General features: G+C 43.8%; 1 protein-coding gene across 1 annotated transcript in view; it reads left to right on the top strand.

Annotated features, from left to right (window-relative positions):
• SLC4A11 (solute carrier family 4 member 11) overlaps nucleotides 1-19,857 on the top strand; it is a gene marked incomplete at its 3' end in the record, with an annotated part of 72,121 nt that overhangs the window by 14,002 nt on the left and 38,262 nt on the right. The window contains exons 3-5 of the mRNA XM_079534550.1: nucleotides 8,098-8,144; nucleotides 12,891-13,122; nucleotides 14,334-14,415. Coding sequence (XP_079390676.1) covers nucleotides 8,098-8,144; nucleotides 12,891-13,122; nucleotides 14,334-14,415 — 361 coding nt within the window. The remainder of the gene's footprint in view (nucleotides 1-8,097; nucleotides 8,145-12,890; nucleotides 13,123-14,333; nucleotides 14,416-19,857) is intronic.

The raw sequence follows: 19,857 nt of genomic DNA, 5'->3' as shown, positions 1-19,857 counted from the left end.
AGGAAAACTTTTAAGGAGACTGTCTGTGAGCCTCTACATGCCTTATCTGGTCATTGCAGTTTGCTTTCTTAGCTGAAGGTGGTATCCAGATTCTCTTTTAGAGATCTTATGGCAAGCTACAAGGTTTCCTCCTACCTTAGTGTAGCATTGGTCCACAATCCAAAAATCTCCCCCTGCAAAGGGGCTGGGTGCTGGCAGGTAATGTTAAATCAAATCACAGGCATGGTAACAGCTCTGCTATTGTCCTGTCGAGATGTTAATCTTGGTATGATGGATGTACAGCTTGCTGCAAGCATAATTGGATGCACTTTACTGTAATTCTGTTTTTAAAAAGACCTCTGTGCGGGATTAAGTACTGAGCCAGCAAAACGTAGCACGGCCCATAAAACCCTGACAATTAACCATTGTCATGAAATGCTGGGCTGCTTGCACATGTGTTTAATACAGGATAACCTGAAGAAATCTAGGGCTTAAGGTATTGCCTGTCTGATTTTTAGTTAATACTGGCTGTTGTTGCATTGAATGTTGAGCCCAAATCAGTGCAGATGCACAGGCACTAAAATGCTTCTCAGTCTTGACGCTTGGGTCCTTTATCCTGGGTGTTTTATTGCTTCCTTGTGGAAGCCAATAAAAACTTATTTTATTCTCTCTTGCCTCTGAGTTTTCCAGCTTGTGTTTTGATGATAAGACATCTGTTTTCAGCAAATGTAGAATTGTGGAATATCCAGAGTTGGAAGGGACTCGGAAGGGATGGAGTCCAACTCCAGTATTGGTAGCTCTGCCATGAAGGTGGGTTGTTCTCTGAAGCTGGATGCTTTAGAGTCTCAAATCTGCATTTCTGAGCAAAGATCAGGATGGTTTATAAAGAGACTGAGACGTGAGCTGAGATAGCAGTGAAGGCATACAGTAACATCGTACAGTCATTAAGGCTGGAAAAGACATTTGAGATCATCAAGCCCAACCCATCCCACCATGCCCATGAACTGTGTCCCTCGGTACCACATCTCTACAGTTCTTCAACAGCTGGTATGAGTGCTGCGCCACTCACAACATCTCTTAACTCATAGAATCATAGAATGGCCTGGGTTGAAAAGGACCACAATGATCATCCAGTTTTAACTCTCCTGCTATGTGCAGGGTCACCAGACCAGGCTGCACCACTTCCATGGGCAACCTGTACCTGTGCATCACTGCTCTTTTGTGAGAGAAATTTTCTCTAATGATCTGTACCCCATCATGTGTATTTTGGCAGGAATTGGTGCTGAGGTCCTACACTGGGTGAAGTACTTCTTCCCTACCATCCCTGTCCTGGGTAAGGAATCCCCACAGCACTGTTAGAGAAAATCAAGCCTGGTGCTCCAGCTGGGAACTGGTACCAGAAAGGATGGGGAGCATCAATGAGTCTGTGTGCAGTGGGGAAGTTTTCCTCTCCAGATCAGTGTTACAAACCATGGATATTTCATACAATACCCTGAATTGGAAAGGATCTGTAAGGAGCATCAAGTCCAACTTGTGAAGTACCTGGCAGGCTAGCTGTGTATTGTCTTGCAGGCATCCTTGCATGGCTTTGTGGCTCCTTCCCTATCGTCTCACCTAGAAGCGTGCTAAGCCTTCTGCCTTAGTGCTGTCTAGAATTGCATTGGAGTCTGTGTTTTATGTGTAAATCTGTATCTAAATTCCCTTGGAGCTGAGTCTGCAGGTATTGTTTCAACCTGCTGCTGAAATATCGAACTCAGTGGCTCAACTGCTGTCTTCCAGCTTCATCTGCAACACCCTGGGAAGTAAATCCCCACAAATTAGTACAGCAATTCAGTTTAGATGGGCTCTGAAGGTTGGCACGTGTGGGTAGCTCAAGTCTGGCATTGCAGTGGGTCTGCACATTGTGTGGGGTGATGGCACTGCAGGCAGTTGTGGCACTCTCACTTGCTTGGCAGGGCTCTTAAATCATCTAGGCAAATAGCCTTGTGATTGAGATCTTGTTTTTACACCTGGGTGTTTGGAAACAGCTTTGTTTCCCCCCTGCCTTCCCTTTGCTGGACTGCTGTAGAGGGGTTTATAGTGTTTCCCTGAACCCAAGCACAGTTGGTCAGGGATCGGTGAAGCTGTAGTTGCTCAGCTTATGTATCATGCATTTCTGCTTGCAGCTGGTGGTTTTATCAGTGGCTTTGGCTGCAGAGAGGTGCCTGGAGCATTTTTTTGGGCTTTGGGGGGTGAGGGGGAGGAGGGGGGGGTGGGCAAAATCCCGCTGGCAAACCAAAGCCAATGGGGAGGCAGGATGTGGCTTCATTAGAGCAGGGATGGGGGGCAAATAGCGGAACATGCTTTACGCTTCACGAGAAATGAAAGCCTGTTCCACCCTCTGGACAATTGATCATTCCTAGATACGGGGAATGAACGGTTTCCTGTAACACGCTCCAGAGGCACGCACGTGCACCGCTGCTCCCTGCAAAACATGGGGCTCCAGCTCACACTCAGCCCCTGCAGAGATGGCTTTTTTTTCTTCTTTCCTAAAAGGGATGAGGAGAAACACTGGATGCTGGCGCCAAGGATATTCCAGAGAGAGTAGCGTCCAGAGACAAGTGGTCTGGGCCTGAATGGGTATCATTCTGCACACAATAGTCACATTTCCTCACATTAATACCAAGGTCCTTTTTATGTCTCGAGGCACAATGCTGACCCACGCGTTCCATCTGATAACTCCTGTTTTAGCAGTTTGATGTCAGGGTGGGATGTTGGACTCCTGAAGCTTCCTATACTCTAATGGAAAGTGGATGCACCGATTGTGCTGGGGGGGATGGATGGCCTCCTTCCCAATTTCCTGGCTGGGGTGTTTTCAAAGCAGCACTCACAAAGCTGAGGGAGGTGGGGGTGGAAGTGCAGGCTGCTCTGCACAAAAGCAGCAATCACCTTTTTGGGTCCTGTGCTTTGGGACAGCTTCTCCAAAATTTGGAGTGCTTTATCCTGCCAGTTGGCATAGGAATGAGCTTCCCCTCCCCCCCACTTCTAATTTAATCATGAAAACTATTGTTTCTTTTTTTTTTTTTTTTTTTTGGTTGTTGAAAATTTACTTTTGTGATGTGTGAATGTTGGAGTGCACGATGCCTGAGGGGGTTGTGGATGCCCCATCCCTGGAGGCATTCAAGGCCAGGCTGGATGTGGCTCTGGGCAGCCTGGTCTGCTGGTTGGTGACCCTGCACATAGCAGGGGGTTGAAATCAGATGATCACTGTGGTCCTTTTCAACCCATTCCGTGATTCTATGAGTTAGGAGGTGTGATGAGTGGCACAGTACTCAACTCTATTGTCCTGTCCGTACCTCTGTGCTGCCTTTTTCCAATCCTTCTGCAGTGGCAGGAGAGAAGTTCAAAGGTCAGTTGTTTCAATGCCTGTGCTGAGCAGTATTCAGGTGAGGGTTTCCTCCCCACCCTCTCTGAACCAGACTGGCAGCTTGTTTCTTATTGCCACCTGCCTTTAACCTGGTTGTCAGCCGGAGGGATGAACTCAGCTTATATTTGGCTTTCTTTTGCTCCTTAGCCCACTGCCCTCTCTTAGGAATGTGGGATGGTTGAGACACAACTATCAAAGCTTTCTATCCAACCCAAATCCATCAAGTCTGATGGGAATGAGGCCAGACTCAGCACAGTAATTGTAGAACAGTGAAGAATCCCCTTGAGATTCTGCTTGTGCAATACCTTGCTGCCAGCAAGGAGCAAGTGGTACCTCTGCTACTGCTAACGAGCTCTTCTCCTGACATGTGTTGATGGGATTTAATTTTGTTTTAAAGGCAAGAAATTGTAAAAGCAAGAGTGTTTTTGCTGCTTGCAAATCCGCCTTACGCAAGTAGTGGAAGCTTAGATTTGCTTTGGGCCTGGGAGAAATCACCGATACCTAAATGAGATTTTTCATTTATAAAACAGAACAATCCATGCTCAAGTGCTTCCACTTACATCAGATCCTTGCATTTTTTTTTTTTTTAGGACTGTGAAAATGCTAACGTAGTGTTCTGTCATTTATTAGCCTGCTCACCCAGATATGCTGGGGAGCTCACGTAGATCCAAAATAACCTCTGCTGACACCTCTACAGCCAAAACATTCCTCATCTGATTTGCTTTCCTACCTTCCAAAGAAAAGATACTGCAAATATCTCCTGCAGAGCTGCTTTGACCCAATGGCTTTAGGTCTCTTCAGGTGTTAAGGGCGGCACTGGGGACCATTGCAAGAAAGAAATGGAAAGGAGATCGTAGAGTCTCAGAATTGTTTGAGTTGGAAGGGACCCCTAAAGGTCATCTAGTCCAACTCCCCCGCAATGAACAGGGATACCTACAGCTCCATCAAGTGCTCAGAGCCCTGCCCTGCCTGACCTTGGGCATCTTCAAGGAGGGGCATCTACCATGTCTAAGATGGAATGTGAATAGCCTTAAACTTTGGCGTAAGGCTTCTGTGGGTTTGTTTTCAGGGCTGCCTTTTCATAGATCTCATTATGTAGAAGGGGCTAAAAAACTGCAATTAGACTTCATTTGTCTGTGTCGCTATCAGTAATTTTATATTAAGGCAGCCAGTGGAACTGCTTCAAGTTACAGGGAATAGATTTCCTGCTGCGTTACTTGCTTCCATGTATGAAGTTTTGTTCACATCCAGGACCCATCCAGATTCTGCAAGTGGAAGGATAGGACAAAATGGAGGCATGCCATGTTTGTCCCTCCAGGGGTCTAAGTGTGCTCACACAAGGTCACAAGAGCAAGTCTAATGTTGGCAATTCATCACCACTGCTAATGTTGATGTTCACTCCCAGAGAGCTGCTTGCAGTGCGTTTGCTGCGCACACGGATGCGTGCTTCCTAGAAATCTGGGCTGTGTGTGTTGCCTTGGTGTGATCCCAGGGGATGCCAGAGATGTGTTGCTGACTTTTTGGTTTTCCTGAGCAGAACCTGGAGCACAGCCTAACAGCTAAGGTCAGCAGGCCTGGCAGCTCTGCTCTAACTGTGTGAGAGGACAAAGATGATAAAATGCCCATAACTTGCTTGCCTAATATAAACTGGTGCAGCCTGCTTTGTCCAGCATGCAGAACCATGAAAATAGAAATGGGAATGCTATGTGACCCTGATCTCTCTGCTTAAGTATACTTAATCTTGACACTCAGGTGTGAAATTATTCCTGGTAGCAAGGTGTAGTTGATGGTTGATAGGTAGGTGGAACCTGCCTCCCTGTAGATAGGGAGTGAATCCATGCCCTTTCTGCCCCGAGTGAAGTGTGTGAGTGCAAAGGTTGAGGGTGTTGCATCTTTATGGCTCCTCTAAAACTGGAGGGGGAAGCAGTAATATAGTGTCAGGAGGCTGAGGAAAATAGATATCAGGCAGATGCATGCTGGTCTTAGGCTTGAGCATAATTATCACTTAATAGACATGTCATGGGCAATCTCCTGCATGATTTTATCCTGGTTTGCCTATCAGGTTCTTCTGTCTGTGGTAGGTGACATGAAGCCAGATGTTTGTTAAGCCAGACACAAACACTCTTGGGAAATGTGTGTATTTTTCCCCATTCTTCACAGAATCATTAAGGTTCAAAAACACCTCGAAGATCACCAAGCCCAACCCATCCCCATCATGCCCTCTAAACCATATCCCTAAGTGCTACTTGTTGTTGTGGAATAGCTCCAGGGATGGTGACCACCTTCCTGGGCAGCCCATTCCAGTGCCTCACTGCTGTTGGAAGGAATTTTTCCCATATCCAACCTGAACCTCCCCTGGTGTGACTTAGGGCCGTTACCTCTTGTCCTATCACGATTCTATATTGCTGTTAGTTTGCAGTTGTCCTTCAGCAATGCTAGAGCATGCCAGTGGGTCTTCCAAATGATAGCCCAGAACTGGGACGGTGATATCCATCAGTCTCCTCTTCCTGGACTGAGTTTGAACACTGCATTACTTTGGTGAAATGATGAATGAGGCTCCCAAAACATCACCTCTATGCCCAGAACAGCTTTTTTTTGTTTTGTTTTGTTTTTTTGAGAAGTTTGAATTATTCTGGTCCAACAGAAGTAATTAGATGTTTTTGCTTGTGTTGATAAAGCAGCACTCGGAGCTCGTTCCAATGAGTACTTGAGAGAGCTGTCAGCAGAAAGGGTTGATATGCACTTGAAGCTGATAAGAGGAGCCAAGAGATACTGCATGATAAAAGGACGACATGAATTTCTGTTGCATTTGCATGCAAGTGAAGGCGTGGTGTGAAGGACAGACCACAGATACCAGCTTTTAGCACGTGCTTGCTATTGTTCAAGACTGCGTTTTTTTTCTCTAGATTCATTTTATGCAAAAGCTGAAAAACCGAAACATGTTTTCTCTTCAATGAATATTTATGGCTTCCAAATCTTCCAGCATACTTCTGCATGTGTAATTAGGCTGTAAATTGAGTAAGTGAGCGCTGGAGAACTACAAATGGAAAAGCCTGGGGAAAATGCTTGATGTTTCTGGTTTAGTTGCGTGCTTACTTCTTAATAATAAATAGCATTTTCAAGATAAAACAGCTTGTGCTTTCCAAAGAATGTGTCAAAAGCAGTAATAATTGGAACAGCTGTGCCAGCAGACTTAAGTGATGCTCTTAATCACGTGTAGAGTGTCCAAGTGAACTTTAGAAGAAGTTGAGTGATGTAACCAAAGCCTCTGAACCATTTTATTTAAAGATGAATGCAGTCCTCTCCCCATTTTCCTCTACTGTGGAGTCAACTCTGTCTCCAGTTTGATTCCCAGTGTTTTAACTATTTAAGTGTGTATGTCACCTTTTGGTGCAAAGTAAATACATCACGTCTGTCCCTGTAACTGTTACTTGGAAGCAGAGACCAACTCCCATCCCACTGTAGTCTCATTTCAGGCAGTTGTGGGACATCATAAGGTCTCCCCTGAATCTCCTCTTCTCCAGGTTGACCCATCCCAGTTCCCTCAGCTGCTCCCATAAGAGCTGTGCTCCAGATCCTTCCTAGTGTAGGACCCAAAACAGAACACAGCACTCAAGGTGCTGAGTACAGAGGGCAGCAGGGCTGAGCTTGTAGTGGGATCATCCTGTGGAGTGGGGTTGAAGCAGTTCTGAGAGGCTGAGACCTGGAAAATCAGGTATGTAGAAGAAACAAATGTCCCATGAATGTCTGCAACTCTCTATTACATCCCTGTACTTTTCCACAGCTTGGAAAGGCTTTTGGTCTTGAGTAGTTTTTTTTCCATGTCACTGTGCTTATTTGGACAAGAACTGTTCATAATTTCAGTAGCTGCACGATCTTGTGGTTTCTTTGGAAGAGTTGGAAGGTGAAGATTTTGAGGGAGAAGGGTGAACAGTACCTGCAGTGTTTGTAATGCTGCAGGCAGCGGAGGGGGGGGGGGGGCATGGCAAAAACAATGGGATTTCATTTGTTTTTTAGTTTATATCACAAAATCTGCTTCGTGGACACCCTAAGACAATGTTAACACTGTCTTTCAAACCAGGAACTCTTGGACACCTCTGTCCCTGCAGCTCAACTTCATAATGAGTGACAGCTAATAGTCTCTGAACAGCAGTTTTCTTTCTCAAGAGCTCTGTTGCTTTACACTTTGATTTATGGAGGCAGAGTGGTGAGTTGATGGGACACTAATGTGCTCATCCTCAAGTCACTGCGTGTGATCTCTTACAGCCTGCTCCCTTGGAAGTGCCTGGGTGTTATTGTTGACTTTTTAACGAGGACAAGAATGGTTTCCTAACGAGAGTGACTCATGCAATCTTAGCCTCAATCTATCAAGCAGCGATGCATGGGATTAAATGATTACCTAAAGTATTAAGAATTAGATTTGAGGGGGAAGCAGCGGGGAAAGGGGGTGGGTAGTAAAGGGTAAAAATACATAGGGAATATGAAAAACGAAACAAAGCTACAGGACTCAAATTGTGGCTGATCAGACTGGTAAAAGGCTGCTTCTGTACATGCTTTGTATTTCCTATATGGGAAATGTTGTGAAAATTGAATCTCTGCTTTTTCTCTAGATATAGTCCTCTGCCAGGAGTGATACTTCACCTTGTCCTGAGCCTTGCGCTGCCTGTCAGATGCCTGTGAGAGTAACACTGTTTAACTTTTTTCTTTTCCAGCTGAAAATGAAAGTGCTGGCTGCGTGTTACTACACACATCGAGGAAGGTAAGTACGGATTCCAGGTGATAGACTTCATCGAGAAGCAGAGAAAAGGATTTTGAAGCACGCTGTGGGAGTAGGGAGATGGTTTTTATTGGCCAGAGCAGGATATATTAATACCTTCTTCCCTAAATTCCTCAGTCTTCATTTAAGAATACAAAGCCAACATGCTGCTTGTTCTCCAAACGATTTCTCTGTAATTGTTTCACTGTGTTTTGTCCCAGACAATTCCTTGACATGTTAATTCATCACTTTCTCTTCTGCAGCTGCCTGCGAAGGGATCCAAGCATACACCACAGAGACCCGGGCTGCTTAGTTCCTTTCCAGCTGAAAGCACAAACACCCCGTAGACACTGCTGTGACTTGATTTCCTGTTTATTCCCGCTAATCAGATCTGCATCCACGAGGTTCAGCAGGAGTGAAATGCATGGAAACACTCGGTTTAGGAGGACAATTGGGAAACAGTGTTTAGTTTACTCTTGAGACAGTAACTTGATAGTGATAAGGCAGAAACATGAGAAACCTCCCATAGGCTGTGTTACTGCAGACCTCCAACTATGAAAGTACAAAGTATGCAGAGAGGAAATGAACTGATATTTAATTTCACTTGCAGTCTTGATCTTTGGGGCTGAAGCATGACCTGTGGTGCTTTGGGCTGTCATCTCTTGTCCCACCTGGGCTGGAGGGGCTGGCTGTGTAAACTTGTAACATCGTTGATGTTGGCCAATTTAATATTACAGACTTGTTTAATTTGTCTCATCTAGTACAACTGCCTAAGCTGCTTTGAGCTGGTTGCACTTGACTGAAAGTAACCTAAGAACTTGATCACTTAAGGTGGGAATTCTAAGTCCAAATGCAGGATCTGCTTCTGATAAGAAATAGTTGGAAGCTCAAAATATCTTGTCTTCCAGCATTTTTCTTCAGAGCTGTAGGGTTCTTGCAATTCTGGCCTGTAGTTCATGCATGAGTGTTTTAGTGTGCTATAGAGCAACAAATACCAGAGGGGATAGCATGCTTTAGCAAGGCTAGAGGGGAAAAATGCCATGGTGGACAAGTAAAATTGTTGTGCTTCAAATGTAGAGGAATTTGGGTCCTGGGTCACAGGAGAAAGCATCACTAGAAGAAAAAGAGTTCAGTCAGATGTTTTATGTGCAGAGAGACACTTCAGGACTGTCCCTGTCCTCTGATGATAGTCCATGGCTCTTGCCTCCCTTGAGGAGTGCTGGAAAGGCAATGCATGTCTTGGACAAGTTTGGTATGTCCCTTGATGGGCGCGTAGGGAATCTGCTCACAGTCTGAACTACTTAATCACCATCTCAGTATGCTTCTGAGGAAACATCTGTGAGTATCTGGCAGCAGCAGGGGTGGAACTGTGCTCAGGACAATGTGGTTTTGGGGAACACCTTCTCCTGAGGTTTTTGCAGCCTCTGTAAGTGGACTTTGTCTATGGAGCAGCAGGCCAGCAGATGACGTTGATTTGGGGTTGTCTTGATGAGTGTTGAAAGCTTTGTTTTGCATGGATTGTGTGCTGCTTGGTCTAATGGATGTTGGCCAAGGGTCCTGCTTGTGTAATGTTAGGGGAGGCTGTTTCCAGTGTGTTCTTATTCCTGAAATGACAGCCTCTCTTCTTGCTATGATGCACTGTACAGCTTTGCAATTAGGGATACGCATACTATTAAAATGACTATTGAGTAGCTGTTTTGAGTTTCTTGCTAGGAAGTTTCCAGCATGCAGTATCCTGGTGTGACTTGACTATCTGGCTAAAAATATTTGTGAAGGAGTAGTCATTAATTTCTCTTCAAAACAGTGGGTGTCCTGCCTGAAACAGGTTCTGTTTGAGCTATCTCTGAGGTGTTGCTGTACCAGCAATTCAACTAATTTGTTCTTGCTTTGTCTCAGCTGGTGAGCAATGTATTTATATCCTCTCATGGTGGCATGCTGCCTTGCAGTGTTCTGTGTATATCTTACTCAGTGTTATAGGAGTGGTAATAGAGGTAGTTATTGTGCTTATTTCATGTAATAGAACAGGAGCAGGGGAATAAAGCAGGGGTGTGGTATGGAAAATTATTTACAGAAGGCATTGCTAGAAGATTGTTGCAGAGCTGGAGTTATAGAATCAAAGAATCCTTAAAGTTGGAAGAGATCTCTGAAGTTCATCTTGTCCATCTCTCCTGCAGTGAACAGGGATGGTACAGCTAGATCAGGCTGCCCAGGGCCTGATCCAGCCTTACCTTGAAAGTCTCCAGGGACATGGCATCAACTACACCTCTGGGCAGCCTGTTCCAATGCCTCACCACCCTCATTGTAAAAACTTTCCTTATATCCAACTTACATCTACCTTCTGTAAGCTTGAATCACTTCCCCTTGTTCTATCACCACAGACCCTGCTAAAAGCCTGGGCTTTCAGGGCTGACTCATGGCCCCCTCTCCTATCCACCAGTACACCCAATTCTTTTTTGGCAGGGCGGTGCTCAATCTTTTCACCCCCAAGCTTGTAGTGATGATTGCCTCGACCCAGGTGCAAGGTCTTGCATTTGAGTCAAATCTTCATGACTTGCATCAAAGCTGCTGACATTGGTGTCCTAACACAACAAGCAAATGCTGCTGTCCTGTGCAGATCAGTGGAGGATCGGCATTGATTGACGTGATGTGGGCAGATAATAGCCATCTGCTGAATGCCTCTGATTCATTTCTGTTATCTATCAGCCAACTTCTTGCTTTCATGGTTCTGTTGCTGATGACTTCTATCAAGCATGTGAGAAATTGATGACATGAAAACTCTTGCTTTCTTGACACCATCTTGATGCTGCAGCATTCCAATTGTCCTTAACTTTCTTATACTTCCTTTGTTCCATATTCTTCTGTTTTTGTTAAATCATAAAATCCAGAAGGCTTGGAAGAGACCTCTGAGACCATCAAGTCCAACCCCAACCCATCCCCACTGTGATCACTGATTGTGGCTGCAAGTGCCCTCATCCCCATGGTTCTTGGACACCTCCAGGGACAGTGACTCCACCACCTCCCTGTGCCAGTGCCTGATTGCTCTTTAGGAAAAGTTGTTTCACAAAATCCACCTAGAACCTCCTCTAAATCCTCTGCAGACTGTTTAATCTTTCCACTGTTTGAACATCCATCCTAGGTTGGACTCTGTGCCAAACAAGCTGGAACAGGACACCTTTGAGAGAAGTTCTTGTCACCTGGTGAACTCATGAGCACAAATATTACAGGTGGTGATAGGTATTTAACCTGCTTTCATGCAGTGATAGCCTAAGATGGATTGGCCACTTGCAGTTCTACCACCTCCCACCTTAGGTGGGATGGTGACATAGCTGTGTCACTGTCTCCTCTCCTAAGAGCAGATGGCAGTAAAGCCTCGGGGGTGGCAGTGAAATCCTTCAGAGAATCCTCAGTCTCAGTCCTCCAAGGCTGTGTAAGAAATGATTGATGCAAAGTAAAACAGTGTTAATTGCAATGGATGTGTACTGACAACTTGATAGTTGCTGCGATAATTACAGTAATTAGTGAGATATTAGCATTTTTCTTAGTGTCTAGCCTATAAATGGAAAAGGTGGAGTGGGTATGTGTGAAAGGAAGGGACTCGAGCAGTATAGTGGTCCCTATAACAGGGGGGGCAATGAGCCAAGATCTTTGTTGTGCAGGCAGCATGGTTTCAGTTTTCTTAAAGCAATTTGGAGTGTATATCGTACTGAGGTTAAGGGGAGTTGTAGAATCAAATGCATCTTTAAAATCTGGTCTGCTGTCTCATAACGTCTTGTCTAGCTTCCTGTGGGATGGAAGATCCATATAATGAAATGCAAGTCCTATTTCCTTGTTTTATCTCAAGCTGTTGAAGGGTAGGACAGGACTGTCAGTCCTTGATTCACTACTGAGAGTGTTAACTGCGTGCGTGGATTTCTAAGAACTGTGAAATGGGAACAACAAAATCTGCAGTTTGATAATTCAATTAACAAATGTCATACCTGACAAATGAAGAAAGGAATTGAGCTTCTGTAATACAGCGTGGTTGTTTCTTCCATTTCAAGGTCTACGAGTCTGACTGGGACAACAGACAGAACCAGCAGAGTTGAGGCAGTACTGGCCTTTTCTTGCCATCTGGTTTTCCTCCTCTCACACACTGATTCAAAGCTAAATGTTATGTGGAGAGGAAGGAAATTTCCTTGTGACAACACTAAGAACGTAGGAAGAATAAAAAGACACTGGGCTGCATGATTTCCATATCTCCCTCTCCAAGCTCCTGAATTAGGAAGATTTGGAGAGATGGCTCTTTGGGAAGAGCTGACATAGGATGCCTAGAGATGCACGCTAGTAGTTCTTCACTCTGCTGAGCTGGGAGTTGATTTCTTCCTGACAGCTTTGCCCGTGTCATTGCAAACATGTTGAATTGTTTAAACCAGAAGAAGGCTTAAGATGGTACCATAAGCAGGCTATCTTTTATCTTAAGAAATAAAATTGGTTTATTTATTCATCACTGCATTCAACATCAGGGTGGAAGCTGTGACCAGGCAATCACCCATGGAGACTCAATTAGCATAAGCCTCAAAATTGCCTTTTAATGCATTAACAATATAAAAAAAACTACTTTTGCAATGTGATCTGAAAAAAGTGATTCTAAAATCATTGGTTTGTTGACAGTAGTACCAGAAAAAGCTGTTGTCTTGCAAACTACAAAACCTTACTCCTTTGTCTGGTATTGGTACACCTATCTAATGCTGTGATGTCTTCTTAATACAGTACCTGAAATTAAAGAATTTTGAGGAAGAAGTCAGAGCCCACAGAGACCTGGATGGGTTCTTGGCCAGAGCCAGCATCATCCTTGATGAAACAGCCACCTCTTTGGATGACGTCCTTCGAGAGATGCTGAAACATTTTGCTGAAGACCCCGAGAACACGGAGCCAAGCTGTAACTTTGAAAAAATCATGAGCACTTTATTCACAGATTCAGGGACCCCGCGAGAAGGGAATGGTAATCCATACTTGATTAGTTTCCAGATAACAGTTATTAGTCATCCTTTTCATTGGTGGCGTGTTGACCACTCACTAATGCATGCTTCCCAAATGTGCATGCTGCATGCAGTGCTGGGGGTTATTTTGGTCAGCTAGGCTGAAGGGCCTCGTCTCCAAAGTTTTGTTTAAGTGGAATTTTGTCACTGTTCCATTTAGATACACTAATGCTCTGCTGAGGGAGAGGTCTCCAGCACTGGAATTTCCTGTCAGTTGGACAATCACATTAGGAGTGACTGTCCTTAGAAAAGTGTCAGATGTTCTTCTGTAGGGAGGTGCTTTCTAGTGTCAGAAGTGGCTCCTTTTGCCTTGTGATTCTCCAATTGAATTCACACAGGCTGAGGAATTCTGAGTTGAATGAGCAGTTTTTTGGGGGGAAGGCTGAGCCTTCACATTGACCCTAGCTCACTAGAAGGGGCAAGAGGTTCACTGATTTACTCTAGAAACTCAAAAGTGGGGTAGACTTAGAAACACTGGCTTGTGTCACCTTATCTACCAGTGAATGTCATAGCACAGCCTAAAACACTGCCTTTTAGCCCAGGATGTAAAGAAGCTTAACCAAGCGTTGTTTCTCTGTAGGCATCCATGACGTTTCAGAGCCAACAGGAATGAATATACAAACATGTACATCGCACCTCAAATGTAACTGTCACAGCCTGAGTGAATTTATTTAACAGATATGTCAAGTTCTGAGCATGTAGTAAGCATGTTCATGCTTTGGTTACTTCTTGCTGCCTGTCTTAGTGCTTTGCATTTATATCTTGATTTTAGGCTTTCTGCCAATAAAAAAAAAACTAAGCGGTGCCATCAAACAATCTGAGAGAACAATACTTGCAAAGAGAGGAGAGAGGGCATGGGAGTTGGAAGATGAAGTCTGTTTTAGTCCTGTGTGTGTTGAATAATGCTATTCTAATAACTTAATATTGTGGTAGAATGATGTTAGAGGGAGAAAACAGCTGCCTCTTCAAGCTGCAAATAGTTTAAGGCAGAATTCGAAGGCATCAATTCAAATGTTTCCACTTCTTCCTATTGTCGTCCCCAGTCCTTGCATCCATCCAGTATGCAGCTAAATATGCTTGGTATTAGCATTTAGCTTCAGTTTGAAAGGAAATGTAATTTGTAGTTGCATGCTAATATGAACAAGCTTGTAATGCTTCTTTCCTTCTCCCCTAGTTCACCTCTTATCAGATACAATTCAAGGGGTCACAGCGACAGTCACGGGGGTGCAGTATCAGCAGTCCTGGCTCTGTATCATGTAAGTACTTGGGTTGTTGATCATCAGAACATGCAGGTTGCTCAAAACTTGCAGCTACTCCTACTGCAGAGAGGAATAGCAGTTGAGAATACGCTCTTTAAGTTGAGGTGATGAGGCCTTCTCTGACCATCTGTCCTGACTTGGTGGGCTCTCTGAGCATTGGGCTCATTTGCAAACGAATTGCAAGCAGCAGTTTGGGCAGTGATGACCACAGTCTCCACAAGGCATTAAATTGCTGGATGCTGTCTAAATCTAGGGTTAACAAACAATGCTGAAAAAATTCAGAGCCCGGTTATTCTAATTACTACGGATGTTAATTAGGAGCTCTTGAAAAAAGGACAAATGAACTTGATCATGGACTACTTTGACTGCCAAAGCCTGTGACCTTGTACTGAAAGACTTCTTAAGCCCTTTGCAAACATCAAAACCTTGCAGCTAGAAATTGAATTCAGAAATTCAGACACTATTCAGACACTGATTGTTTGCTGGCAATTAATTCAGACACTGTCAACACTGCTAAACATTGGAGCAGCCCCATAAGGCAGTAAGGGCTTTGTCACTTAGTATTTAGAAGCCAGGATGACTTCACCCCAGTTTCCACTTGACTGAAGCTGGGTTGCTTGGTTTTCAAATCATTGTCCCATAGTCAAGCGTGTAGGGTGAGCCAAACTGTCCCTTCATGGAGAAATGCCCAAGTCTGAGTCACTGAGCTAACTGAAACAATCTAACTTCAATCTGTTTCTGTATTCATATGTAATCTCTAGTCAAGTTGTCATGAGATATCCAAGTCATTTATCTGGGAATGGGGTTAACCTATGTTGTATATATGCCTACAGGCTCTCAAGGAGTATGAGCACGTAGCGAAATTCATAACTGGTTTGTAGGACAGCTGTCATGATAGCTTTTCTTCTCCTAGCAGTGTTTCTGCTTACAGCTGGAAGAAATGTAGACTATTCTGCCTTGGAGACAGTTGTGTTGTTTTTAATTTTTTAATCGCTTGCAAAAGAGGACTCCTGCATGTCAGAGGTGTCTGTCCTGTGGAGCAAGTCATTTGGATAACGTCTGTGCCATGTGTACTACTGTCAGCCTCTGCTCTTATCCCTGGGATGCTCAGAATAGTCTGCTCAACTGAGGAGTTGAGTTCACATAGCAAAAATGGTCATTCTATGATTCAACATGGAGGGATTCTGAGCAGTTTGTTTGTGTTGCGTATCACAGATATGATAGGGAATGTGCATGCAACTTTAGGGAGTACAGAGGTGGGAGTTCCTACTATGGCACGTGATATGGCTCTGCGCAAAGCTGTAGAGAGCACTGACTTAATAACAAAGCACTTGTAGAGGTCATGATACAAATGCTGTGATGATATACATGAAGCTGAAAAGGGTAGGATCAGTATATCTGTAGAAGGTGAGTCAAAAGTTTGAATATATCCATCTGAGTAATGCTAGCTTCCATGACAAGACATGATCTGAAAAACAAGCTTACAGCCTGAAGATGTCTTGTGCAAAACTTCCTTGTTTCTTCTTTTTGTTACTCTAAAGAGGGAGAAGAAAGTGGTGGGAAAGCAGTGATGAGTTATTAACTGTAATTATATAATTATTGCACTGTATTGCTGCTGTAGCTATTGTGCAATGGATTGAGAATAGTATTTTTAGACCTTACGTTCTTCTTGAAGTCAGATTGCAAAACAACACTGCAAACTCTGAAGTAAAAGGAATTTGATGGGTTTTTTTTCCTGTGTGAGTGGGAAGAATCTAAGATAGCTTTTTACTGTTTTATATTGCACTTAAATTTAACAAAGAGTACAGATTTAAATTAGCTCTGCTGTTTTCTGTGCACCTTAACTTTTTCCTCCGAGCAAATGAAAGGAGTTTAGGTATCATAATAAGATTATATTAATGAGGAGGAGCAGCTCAGAGATAGAGCTTTGGTAGTACTTTTTCTCCTCAGATGCAATGCAGAAGTACAAGGTTGAAATATTCCTGAAGACAAAATGCTTTAGGGGATTTTCAGTGAGTTCTGCAGAGCAGTATACTTCACGGACACAAAAACTTGCTTCCATTTCTCCTCTTGTTGGAATGAGGGTGTGCTCTTTCCTTTCATTCAAACCTCAGGGAGAAGAGAGGTAGGGAAAACCTAGGGTAAAGTAGCTATTCTGCTTCTGCTGCAATTGATGCTCTCCTGGCAGCTTCAGGTCTGTTAAACCACTAGCAAGGTCAGAAGTACTATCTGAGCCTGGCCACATTCATGGGACAGAATAAGCTGTTGGAACTGAAGATCTCAAGGTTTGAATGCTCCAGTGAGGTCCAGGAAAAGAACTGACTTCTGATTCACAGTAGACTTCAGAGATTTTATTTATTTGCAGAATTACTTGTTCTCACCACAGCCTTACCCAGGGTACGTGAGCACATGGAAACCTTGGGATTCCTTCATTAAAATGCTGCGTAACTGAGAGCAATGCAGGGCTGCGTGCCCCACTAGCAAGTGGTGCTCACCTGCAGAGAAGTGAAGGTTGCTATGTATTTGTATATCGTAAAATTGTAGAATGAATTGAAGTTGAATTGAAGTTGAAAGAATGAATTGAAGAATGAATTGGGAGGCACCTCAAAGATTGCCTGGTTTCAAGTCTCCCATGCCCAGGGTTGCCAACTACTAAATCCAGCACTAAGTCAGGCTGCCCAGTGCCCCATCCATCATGTTTAATTGATCAGCTGACATGAGGAAGCTCTGCTTTTAGTAGGAGCTTGTGGAGACACTGATATTCTTTCAGCAAGCAATGACTGCAGCAGGTATGTGTACTGCTGGGAAGAACGTCTGCTTTCTCTAGGAACCAGTTGAATTCACTGTGATCCAGAGTCTGGAAGAGATAGAGTAGATGCTTTGCATGTCTAGATGGGGAAGAAGCCAATATAAGAGCTGTGGGTTTAGTCTTGCCAAATTTCAAAGTCAAAGGATAGCCCCCCTTTTCCAGCAGGCACTGTATGGAAAAGTGGCTTTGATTGCAAACATGTCTTATCAAGCCCAATTACTACCCTTATCATGTGACAAGTGCAGATGTGAATGCCCAACATTTTTGTTTCCTGGGATGTGATGTAGAACCTGTAATTCTAAGGGTATTGCAGTCATTGCCAGTGAACTGCTGGTGTCCTCTGTGAGAAATGCCAGATGATGCATTATTGAACAAATGCTGCCTGAGCAGAGTGGAACTCCTCAGGCAGTACCACCTCCAGGCAATGCTCTTCTTGCCAGGAGATGAATATAGTTTGTGCTTTCCAGAATTGAATCCTTTAAAAAAAAAAAAAACCCACATGAAACTGGGGGGCTGCTTTGTAGTCTGTATTGAGTAAATGAACTATTTCCTTTGGTTGGTTTGGAATTTGGTTTGATTTGGTGTGCTGGTCGGTGAAGGGCTTAATTTCAGTGCATTCAACTGATTTGCTAGAGCTGTTTGAACAGGTAAAGCTGAGGAAGAAGCCTCTCTGCAACTGAAGATGCAATTGCTTGTGTCCCACATTGCTATAAAGTTGTTTATTCTCATATAACCTTACTGCAAAAATCCACATGAGGAGGACAATTCACAATACCAGGTAGCCTTTCAAAACTTAGTAGCTTGAGGTTACTTTGGATATCAAACAAGGCAGCTGTTGAACAGCTTAACTGGACTTTGAGTTCTGGAAACAAGGACCTTTCCCCCAAACTTCAAAGCTGTCATCATTAAGTGCTGCTTGGTTCAAAGTAGTGATGTTTAATGTACTATAGCTGCCCATGTTGGTGTTAGAGTCAAAACTCCTGTACATGCTGTGTTATTCAAGGGATATGTGAAATCCAAACCCTTCACTGTGAGTTTGAGTCTTGAAGGAGAGCTGTTGACAAGAACAGTGACAAAAACAGTGCCTACAAGTGTGTTCAGGGAGGAAGGGGTGGATTCCACTGTGCTGTCCTGTAGGAAATGCTTTTTCCCTAACTCCCCTGGAGATGAACCACTAGAGAGGATGTTCTTTCTAGAGCACAGTGCATTTGTCGCTCAGAAATAATCCTCATCCTGGACTGATTTTTGCTCTGTACTTCCGAACCGTCCTAGTGCCAAACTGCTGGTGAGCTGGCCTGCTGGTTGCAGCTCCATTCCTCGCTTGTAAATTCTGCTTTTTGAAAGCCCTGTGCCTGGAGCTGCTTTGCCAATGATTTATTTGCAGTGGATGAGAACAGGCAGTGTCACTATTGTTCTGCACTGGGACAGGAAAAGGTTGGCTAGCTCATTACCTCTACTGGGCATTTTTTTCTTACTGCAGGGGATAATTTCTTTCTCAAATGACTTCCTTTCTTGCCCAGCTTAAAGATGCTTTTTGTTTCTCTTGGGTCTCCATAGCTTGACCCATTTTATGGCTTCTCTGAGAGATATTATTAATCTGATAATATCTTGGGCATAGGGCAGAACTGCGGCATGTGTGACTTTGTATATTGGTGATTTTGGTGGAATGCTGCCAGTTCTCACCATTTAAGTGCCACGTTGGTTGCTGCAAGATATGCAGCCCGGAAGGAGGAGGGCAGTGAAGCAGGAATTTGTGCATGATTCAAATGGCCATTTTTTTAATAAGCTCAGTTATTGGCGAATAATGATGAAACTGCTGAGAATGCAACCTGACATGTCATTAAATCATAACCAAATGTTTCCTTATGTGAGTAATAATGGGTTGAAAATAGATTTTTCTGCTTGTTGGCCAAACCAGAAGAGAATCGCATTTAGCTCCACTCAAACCAAAAAGCAACTTGGAGGCTTTGGCCGAACCATACTTGATTTAGTCAGCTGAAAATGTCTTGCCAGTCCTCAGGCTTCTGGAGGAGCTTTGGCTGTTTACTGTCCAAATGTCTCTCTTTAAGTGGAAATTTACTCAAGTGCTACTCCAGTGACATTTTTAGCCTGAACTGCACAGTTTTACTTACGAATTTGCACAGCTTAAGGTAACTCCATGTGAGCCAAATAGACTTTCTTTATTTTCTTTACAAGTATTTGCACAGCTCTAGAAAAGGTTCCAGATTGGGTTCATTTTATCTGACTTACAGAATTAAAGCAAAGAAGTGGGGACAGTAAGTGCTAGACAAAGAAACAGCTGGATTTCAGTTGGGTAGTTTTGATTCTGGTTTTGTTAAATCATTAAGGTTGGAAAAGGCATCTGAGATCATCAAGTCCAACCCCAACCCATCCCCACCTTGCCCACTGACCACGTCCCCAAGTGCCACATCTCCATGGCTCTTGAACACCTGCAGGGATGATGACACCACCACTTCCTTGGGCAGCCTGTTCCAAGGCCTGACTGCTTTTTCCAGGATGAATTTTTCTTTAATATCTAACTTGAAACCTCCTTTACTGCAACTTAAGGCACCTTTCGTCGAGCTCAAGCATCTTACTGCCAGTTGAGGGAGAACAGTAGCTGTGGCATT

Source organism: Tetrao urogallus (assembly GCF_951394365.1).
Source record: "Tetrao urogallus genome assembly, chromosome: 4".
Taxonomy (NCBI): domain Eukaryota; kingdom Metazoa; phylum Chordata; class Aves; order Galliformes; family Phasianidae; genus Tetrao; species Tetrao urogallus.
Note: the sequence above shows the minus strand (reverse complement) of the source record. Positions and strands in the feature narration are given on the sequence as shown.